General features: G+C 51.5%; 1 protein-coding gene across 1 annotated transcript; it reads left to right on the forward strand.

Annotated features, from left to right (window-relative positions):
• The first annotated feature begins 649 nt into the window (after window positions 1-649).
• Window positions 650-8807, forward strand: LOC116890206 (keratin, type II cytoskeletal 73). The gene is made up of 9 exons (XM_032890940.1): window positions 650-1093; window positions 1996-2210; window positions 2982-3042; window positions 3488-3583; window positions 3972-4136; window positions 6201-6326; window positions 6659-6879; window positions 7718-7752; window positions 8506-8807. The coding sequence occupies exons 1-9, from the start codon at window positions 650-652 to the stop codon at window positions 8760-8762; spliced, it is 1620 nt and encodes a 539-aa protein (XP_032746831.1). The 3' UTR covers window positions 8763-8807.
• Window positions 8808-9871: the final 1064 nt, after the last annotated feature.

Genomic DNA, 9871 nt, shown 5'->3' on the forward strand with positions numbered 1-9871 from the left:
CTTGCGTGCAGGTGAAGGTAGATTGGCACCTGACTGGCACAGGGAATCATGGGACCTACCTGAAGGCACGCAGGAGCTTCACCACCGGAGGGTGGAGCCTGGATTTGGATTCCCGTCCCGTGTCCCTGGCGAATCAGACATGAGAAATGTTTCCAGCAGCCTTGGGAAATCAGGCCTTGGGACTTCCTAACCACATGAAAGCAGCTTAGCCAGGGTCTCTGAGGTGGATGATCTGATGCTGGCACAGGTAGGAGATTTCTCGGCGATGACACTGTCAATTAGAAGTCTCCTTCAGCACTCCTACAATCCCAACCCCCTGGAGAAGGACAGCTGGGACCATGACGAGCTTCCTAGCCAAGATCTTTCTGGGGATATCATGGCCTAACTAATTACCCCATGCTAATAAGATAAGACTCAATTACACACAGAGGACTTGCAAGCCCAGCACTTTGGGGGTTTTCAACTCGCCCTATGTCTATGATTTTGATAGGAGAAAATGATTTCTTCCTTCCAGGCAAATTAAACCCAACAATTAGACCAATTGTTCTCTTGAGCTCTATAAAGGGGAAAGCCAAGATCACAAGCTTGGTGAACAGTCAGACCCTTGGTGAAGGTGTGCCTCTCATTCCCTGTCCGTGGTTTCTTCACGATGAATCGCCAATTCACCTGCAAGTCTGGAACTGCCAACAGGGGCTTCAGCGGCTGCTCGGCTGTGCTATCAGGAGGCAGCGCATCCTCCTACCGGGCAGGGGGCAAAGGGCTCGGTGGAGGCTTCAGCAGTCGGAGCCTCTACAGCCTGAGGAGTCCCAGGAGCATCTCCTTCAACGTGGCTAGTGGCAGCGGGCGCACTGGGGGATATGGGTTTGGCCGGAATCGGGCCAGCGGCTTTGCAGGCAGCATGTTTGGCGGTGGGGCTCTGGGGCCTTCAAATCCATCCCTGTGCCTGCCTGGCGGCATCCACCAGGTCACAGTCAATAAAAGCCTTCTGGCCCCACTCAACGTGGAGCTGGACCCGGAGATCCAGAAGGTGCGCGCCCAGGAGCGGGAGCAGATCAAGGCACTGAACAACAAGTTCGCCTCCTTCATCGACAAGGTGAGTCTGCTGATAGCTAAGTATCTCCTTTCCTCATCCACCTCCACTGCCCTCACGGCCCCCTGTCAGGTGATGCTACCCCTTCCCGGGACACAGGCACATCACAGGGCAGAGCAGAGAGGAACAGACAATACCCAGGACCCCAGAACTGAGAGGCGGACCTAAAGAGCTTGTAAGAGGTCTTTACATTTGGAAGAGCTGTCTAGGAGCCAGGGCAGTGGCCTCTTGGTAGAGAAGTGGGTGAGTGGGGAAGAACCAGAAAAGGCAGAGGAGAGGCCAGCAGTGGCTTTGGGAGGTGCAGAATGCCAGGGCTCTGAGCGGTCTGTATTCTCAGGAGCCCTCTAGGAATACGGATGCACACTGAAGTCTGAGAACCTAGGAGTAAGTGGCAGGTGAACAATTAGCAATGGAAACTCCTGGCGTGAAAACCACAGAGAGCTCTAGGTCCCGGTACAGTTGAGCATAGGACTTCCGGGTAGTCTGGAGGAGGCCATGAGTGTGGAGGGAGGGAGAAGGCCAAACATAGACTAGACCACCAGGCCACAAGGAGTGGGAAGTTAGCAGGCAAATAAATTTACATGGGAGAGCTTGCCTCAGAGTAGCTTTCTACAGTCGGTCAATATTGACCCAGCAGTTTTAGACTGGGCCAAAATTGTGATGGGTTGGAAGGAAACTCACATTCTCACCTTGGGCCCCTCCTGACCTCCAGGGCTGCCTTCTGGCTGCTAGACTAAGGATTCCTAAAGGGAGCTACCTGGGTGGCTTTTTTCCCCCCCTCAGAACTTACCTGCCAACGTCACACAGCAGATCAAAACCCACCCTTTTCCTCTTGGAAGGAAGTTTCCCATCCCCTGACCCTGTTGGCTGTGGAGTGGGCTCAGGTGGCTTTTCTTTGCATCCAGGTGCGCTTCCTGGAGCAGCAGAACCAGGTGCTGCAGACCAAGTGGGAGCTGCTGCAGCAGCTGGACCTGAGCAACTGCAGGAGGAACCTGGAGCCTGTTTACGAGGCCCACATCAGCAGCCTGCAGAAGCAGCTGGATTCGCTATCCGGGGACAGGGTGAGGCTGGACTCCGAGCTGAGGGGCATGCGGGATGCCGTGGAGGACTGCAAGAAGAGGTGAGTCGGGCACTATGGGCTAGCTGATTCCTGGGGTGGGGCTTCCTAAGTAGGTCCTGGGACTTTTGCCTGTGACTTCAGGGGGACCGAACTTGGATAGAACAAACCATTTGCGCTCACCCGGCAAGAGCAGAACCTTCATGGTCATAGCCAAGCAGGCTGGACCTGGATACTCAGCCTGCTGGGCAGTGCCAGGGATGCCCTTGAAGGCGGTGTTTTCTCCTTCGTGTGTTGCTTCCTAAGCCCTCCTAGAGAGCGCCTGTGTGTGTTCCACACAGAACTCCAGCTCCTTAGCTCACCCAGGGTGCCCTAAGTTCCAAGGAAACCCCATACACGAGCAGCAGATGGGCTTCCCACTGGGGTTCTCTCAATTTCACTGGGTCCCACACATCTGAGCCACGTTCTTTCTTGACATGCATATGGGTACGGGATAGCTTCCTGGACCCCCTTCCCAGGTTGGAGTGGCGTTCTTGGCGACGGGCGTCTGCTGGCAGAGTCCTGCCCCTGTGATTTGGATTCTGAGAAGGAAGAGGAAAAACTGACTCACTTTCCATGTATCAGAAGAACCCTAGACCCAAACCCTCCAGCCACCAGGCCCAGGTCCCCACTGGCGGCTCAGCCAAATGGCACTACCAAGTTGGGGCAGCCGAAAACACCTGCTTGAGGACCCACAATTCAGACATCTTGTGGTATTTCTCAGTGAGAACATACAGACTTAGGCACACAGACACTGGCATCCTGAGCCCCTGTTCACTGATGCTTCCCCTGCAGGTATGAAGAAGAAATAAACAAGCGTACAACTGCTGAGAATGAATTTGTGGTGCTTAAGAAGGTAAGCAGGGTACCTGGCCTGGGTCCCCCACTGTGGTAAGAGCAGAGGAAGGAATGAGGCCGACCATCCCGGAGACAGAATCTGGCTATGACTGTGGTGGACACTGGTGATTGATTGCCGAGAGCCAGTTTTTCCACAGTTGTGTAAATGGACAAGAGTCCAGCTGTGGATAGTCCATCCCAGCTTAGGCCCAGCAGCATACAGGACTCTAGGAATGGCCAAGCCCCGATATCTGACAAACTCTTAGGGCTGCCTCAGTGACTGTGGGGAGGCAGAACAGGCTCCGTACCCTGCTTTGGAGGAAGGGGATGGAATTCTCACAGCGAGTTTGGGATGGAGTCAGGTTCCCCCTGCTCGGGTCTTGAGTCTGTTCCTGGCACAGTTATCCACAGGGTGGGGTTCATAAGAGAGGTTGGGCAGCGGGAGTTGTCTGGATTCCCCTTAGGATGTGGATGCCGCATACATGAGCAAGGTGGAGCTCCAGGCCAAGGTGGACGCCCTGGATGGAGAGATCAAGTTCCTCAAGTGTCTGTACGAGGGGGTAAGGCTTGTCCTCACCTCTAGCTATGGATTCAGGAAGGACTTGTGGTGGTAAACGACCTATTTATCGGTCAGTTTAAGAGCCCGGGAGTCCTCCAACACTTGTGAGCTGAGGGCTTTGTAGTTCAAAGGCTGGGTGAGAGCCGGGCATTTTCCTTTGCTTTCCTTACTCTTGGGAAAGACCTGCATGTTCTTCTCAGTTTGCTTCACAGCCCCTGGCAGTTTTTCAACACGGTATTGGAACCTCTGGCTCTGTCCTTACACAGCTTTAGAGAATGCCTGCTTGTGCCTGTTTGGGATGGTCGGGGGTTATCCTGCTGGGAAAGGCCACCATTTTGTCCCCTTTCCCCGGTTACAGTAGGCATCCCACCCCTTCTTGTTCCCTGCAGGAGATTACTCAGATGCAGTCGCACATAAGCGACACCTCTGTGGTCCTCTCCATGGACAACAACCGCAACCTGGACCTGGACAGCATCATCGCTGAGGTCCGAGCTCAGTACGAGGACATTGCCCTGAAGAGCAAGGCGGAGGCTGAGATGGTGTACCAGACCAAGGTGGGGTTCATGGTACACCTCTCCAGAGACACGTGTAGGGAGGGGAATCTGGTTTGGTCTCATTTTCTCTGTTCCGTGACTCACAGCAGCCCCCAGCTTCCTGGGAACATGACACTGACATTGTGGGAACAAGAAGGGGAAAGACATAACTCTGTCCTTGGGCTCCCCTTAGACCCATGGCAGCCATTTCAGGGTGCAAACTGCAAGACGGAAATGAAGCATTTCTGGAGGCAGAGTGCTCTTCCGAACGTGTGGGGGAGGCTCAGCTCTGTCATTACGGTAAATCATGGGTCTCCTCGGTGTGATCTGGGAGCAGTCGACTCCCACCTTTTCTTTTAAGTCCATCTCCCATGATGACAAGGGCATTGCTATCCTTCACATCTTAACTCCCCTGCTGGGTGTGGGTGGGAGGGAGGTGACTCTTAGATAATCTGGTTTCTCTGATCCTGATGGTAACTGTCTAATTGTTCCTTGCTGATTACTGGGCTTTTTCTCTAGGGAAATCACCCCTTGGAGACCTTATCTCTCTTCCCATCTCCTTCCCAGTCTAGGATGGAGAGGTTAGTCTTCAGGGCCTAAGGGGCAACACAGGCCTGGGCTCTTGACAATGGCGTAGGCTATGATCTGGTCCCATTTATCCTCATAAGCCAGGGTTGAATATGGTCATGTGACAACCCCTGTGGTTGTCAGGATCCAGCACTCCAACCCAGGCTGTTACCTCCATAGTCCCTTCTCGAAGACTCAGACAAGTCTCACAGGTGTGATTGTGGACCATTTGCTGCATGGTTATTGGCACCTCCACTTGAGCATGGGCTTAGCGGGAGGGATACCATGGCTGGGTGCTGACCACAGTGTCTGGGTGCTGGCCTCAGTGTCTGGGTGCTGGCCACAGTGTCTGGGTGCTGGCCTCAGTGTCTGGGTGTTGGCCACAGTGTCTGGGTGCTGGCCACAGTATGTGAGGCCAGTTTTTATTATTATCATTTAAAGACGAGTGAGGCCCGTAGGTGCAGGAAACTCACCAAGAGCATTAGTACATAGGGTGATGGTGCTGCCCAAGTCTGGGGCACTGATTGTCGTATTAAAGCAGATCAGGGCTTAGCATCCAGGGACACAGGCAAGGCAACACCTCACCCCGAAGCACCAAAGAACAGCACCTGCTCTGTTTTCCCTTTAAGTTCAATTCTGAGATGGAGCTGGGATATTCTCTGTTGTCTATTCAACGGGCAACCCAAACAGCAGGAGGTAACTGAGATTCACGGCTCATATCCAGTGCTAAGCCCACCTTCCTGCCAGGTCCAACAACAGCCCAAATAGCCTGTGCTCATCCCAGGTACTAGGAGAAGGGAAACAGAAAACACGGCTGGTTGGCTCCCCATGCAGCCAGTCATTGGATCTTTCTCTTGAGCACAGAAAAGAATTATGCTATGTACCGAGAATTCAGAAAGAAAAAAAACACACGTTCGCTGAGGTCTAGATATGTCTGACTTCTGGGGCCCGTGATCACGGGAACAGAATTGTACCTAATCAGAGGATTGTGAAAGGCCTCCTGACCTGGCTGAGTTGCAGCTACTTAAGGAAGGGGGAGGATGTGAGGGAAGAGTTCTAGAGGGAAGAGAAGTTCTTACTCCTCCAGAGACGTGGGGGCACGTGAGAATCATTTGGGGTGGTATACTAAGGGAGTACATGTCTGGTATACTAAAGGAATCTATGTCAAAGCCAGATGAGTGCAGTCAGGGGCAGTGAGAAATGAGTGCCTAGGAGTTTGAATTTCATCTTGACCTCAAAGGGCTGCAGGCGGAGAGGGTCATAGTTGGGGATTCATCTTCAAAAGATGCAGTGTGGAGAGGCGGGACTTCTAAGAGTCCAGTGGCCAAATCCAGCCCTCAGGAAGATCAGCCAGGCTTAAGGCAAATAAAAAAATTCAGGGACCGATGGTTAGAGAGGAAGAGGTTATATCCCTTCCTTCCTCTGCCACATGGCGCCAGGCAAAGGCATCATTTCTGTGCTAAATTAGGATGACACAACCCTTAAGTCATAATGTGCTTGTTACCTACCATCTGCCAGTTCCAAGAGCTGCAGCTGGCAGCTGGCCGGCATGGAGATGACCTCAAGCACACCAGGAACGAGATCTCTGAGTTGACCCGGCTCATCCAGAGACTGCGATCAGAAATCGAGAGTGTGAAGAAGCAAGTGAGTGACTGGGGCTCCTACACACCCCCAAGGAAGGCTGGGGGCTTAGAGCCTTCCCGCCCTGTCTCCTTCTCTTTATCCTCTGTTGTGAAAACCCTTTCCTCAGAGAATCCTCATCTCCTCCCCTACTTTGTTCTCCAACTGAAGTCTAGAACCTCACAGGGTTCCCTGCAAAGTTACAAGGCTTCCCTGGGGCCAAGTAAAAGTCCCCATTGCCTGATACATTCCAAGAAGTATAGCAGTATAGTAAGGCCCATCCTCAATTAGTACACGGGAATAAAGTGGGATCTGGGTACCTCAGAACTCAAGGGGGTGCTACCTCTTGCCCCTAGTGCTCCAACCTAGAGACAGCCATTGCTGATGCTGAGCAGCGAGGTGACTGTGCCCTCAAGGATGCCCAGGCTAAGCTGGATGATTTGGAGAGAGCCCTGCACCAGGCCAAGGAGGAGCTGGCCCGGATGCTGCGTGAGCACCAGGAGCTGATGAGTATGAAGCTGGCCCTGGACATTGAGATCGCCACCTACCGAAAACTGCTGGAAGGGGAGGAGTGCAGGTAACTGCAGGGGAGCTCAGACGTGACCCTCCTCATCCAGGTTCCTGGGATGTGGGTGCAGACACTGGAGGAGCCGTAGATGCTCTCCAGCTTGACCACAAACAGATTCCAGAGTAATTTCCAGCCACATAGTATGGCAGCAGTGTCCTTGAAATTCTCCTTCAGCTTCTCAGAGTCTCTGCTTAGTGTTGCCAGCTTCCAGGACTCGATGGCCCTTAGAAATAACTTCTGTTCATACAGAGGCAGTGGATCCTAAGTTGGGTCTCTCAGTACCACCTAGCTCTCTCCTTTTGGCTAACTTGCTTTATCTTCACTATATTTATTTTTAGTGCCATTTCTTTTCTTACGTGGTTATATAATTCTGGTTTTGTTCATTGTGACAATACTCAATTGTTAACAATGTAGGCTGCACAAAGTCCAGTGCAGTTGGAGGGGCAGGACACTGGTTTAAAGTCATACAGATGCTTTGTCCATGGCCACTTTAGTCACCTGTATCCCCACACCTCCACTTGCGCAGGCCTCAGCTACCCTGCAGCCAAGCAATGGGTTCAAGAGAAACTCCAAAGGCAGAGAGGGGCCCTGGAAGTAGTGTTAGTGTGGGAACCCCAAGAGTACAGCCCCCGCCTCTCTGTGGTAGGGAAGGGATACTGGGGATGTCAGGAGGATCTTGGAGGCTCAAGCCTTGAGACAGAGGTTGTTAACTCTGACTGTTGGTGGCTGGTGGGCTTGGCGGAGGTGGAACTGGATGGGCTGGTGATTCTGGCTATTGTCTGGTGAATGGGAAGGATAGTTCAGGATCCTAGGTATGACAGGATCCCTGTGCTTTCTTCCTGTGCAGGATGTCTGGAGAACACACCAATGCAGTGAGCATTTGTGAGTATTTCATGTCTCCGAGGGGATAGTTCCAAGCAGTCAACAAGTACTAAGTGAATGCATGAGTGTGATGAGTCTGCCGTCAGGGCCCCATAGGGCAGCACGTGCTCTGCCTCCTGCTGCCTCCACCATTCAGAGCTACTTCTTCAGCAGTGGAGTTAGTTTTCCACAACTCTGACTTCACACACTCACCATTTCTCCAGGGCTGGGATGAAACACTTGGTAACCACATGCCCTCTCCTGTTACCCACACTGCCCTGCTGGATGGGAAACAGAGTCACCTGTCCTCTCTGGGAGGAGAGACTATGCAGTCATGTGGGACGGATCAGTGTTAACACTGGCCCCACAAGGTTCAGCTACTCTTTTCGCTAGATGGGGGCCCAACACAAACACTCTAACTCAAGCCACGGGAAACACAATTGAAACAATGTAAAGACAGATGCCTTCTCAGGCCAAGTGCAAGAAAGTAGCTTTTGCTTGGCCATTATTTGTCCTTTGGGGGAAGAAACCTTGCTTTTCTTGTTTATCCAAGAAAGAGCAGGTGCCGACTGGGGATAGTGTGAAATCTGGGCTCTTTTTTCCTCAAAGCTTGATCTGCTTGGGACTGAGTACATGTCCATAAATACAAATTTAGGGTCCACATGAGGAGTTTAGTTAGCAGAGATATGTTTGAGTCCTTGGACACTGGGAGGGACTTGGGGCCACGTCTACCTTGAAGCACCCACTGATGCCCAGTCTCTCATTCCTTCACAGCCGTCATCAGCAGTTCCACGACTGGGGCAGTCGGTGCCGGGACCAGTTTTGGGTTCAGTAACCCTAGCACCTATGGCTACCGGCCGAGTTCTGTAGCTGGGGGCTATGGCATACTGTCAGGGGGCTGTGTCACAGGTAGTGGGAACTGCAGTCCCCGTGGAGATACCAAGACCAGACTGGGTAGTGCAAGTGAATTTAAGGAGGTTTCGGGAAAGACCTTGGCTTTGGGCTCACCCTCTAAGAAAACCATGAGATAAGCTGATAGGCAGTCCTCCATTTCTGCCCAGCTTTGGTTTTCTTGAGATTCCCTTCCTGGACATCCTTCTGTTTTATTTGCCATTGCTTGTTTTTAATTTTCTTTGTTGCCAGTGCTGCCTTTATTAACCACACCAACCCCTCTGCCTTTATTAACCACACCAGGATTCTAGGGTTGACATTATCTCCTACATCTTTCTGCACCACTGTGAAGGGACTACTTCTCATAGCCTTCCATACATTCATGATGACTTGCCTGCATGCCCCCTTGTAGCCTCTATGCTGTCTTCCCGCTGCCCATTACAATCTGGGCGCAAGAGACTCGAAGTGTATTGATGGACTTTCCTGCCAGAACCAGCGCAGCCTGGATCAAGCACCTGGCCACCATTGTATCTGGCACAATCTCTCTTGTTATAGGACTGGGAGTTCCCATTTGGTTTGGACCTTGCTTGGGTCCCAGCTCTCTGCTCCTAATAAACTTATAAAATAAGATCGGATGGTCTTTTTCCTGAAGAAATCTTCATTTCAGACAATGCCCCTTCCGTATGTGGAGTGGTCACTGAATGGACACCTCTGGTATCTGAGGTTCCTCCATTCCACGGAATCCTAAGAATTGTTAGATCTGCATGAATGAGACCCTGTGTAGGATCCCTACCAACCTGCATGGACCCCGGCACCACCTGCCTTGATACCCAGCATTCACTTGTCCATACCTGACAGGTGTGCCTTCTGAGTCCTTCTTTCCTCAGGTGACAGTCAGGGGATGTACAATATTTAACAACATATGAGTAACCAGGAGAAGGAGTCAAGTAGCTGGCAGCAAAATTTAAAGCTGTCAAGAGGCAGAAGAAAGACAGTTCCCAAAAGCTTAGGACTTGACGTGTTTTCTGATTAAAAACCCCAAAGGTAGATTCCTCTTTGAACTAAAGACCCAAGTTCTTGTGATCTTTAATAAATCTTGTACAGAGTTAAACACAGGCATATATGCATGCATACAAGAACTTATGTGTGTAAACCCATATGAATATATATGTGTGTAAACCCATATGAATATATATGTGTGGCCATCCCAATTACACATGTCACATTTTTTTTTTTTTTACAGAACACT

This window comes from Rattus rattus, chromosome 1 (assembly GCF_011064425.1).
Source record: "Rattus rattus isolate New Zealand chromosome 1, Rrattus_CSIRO_v1, whole genome shotgun sequence".
NCBI lineage: Eukaryota > Metazoa > Chordata > Mammalia > Rodentia > Muridae > Rattus > Rattus rattus.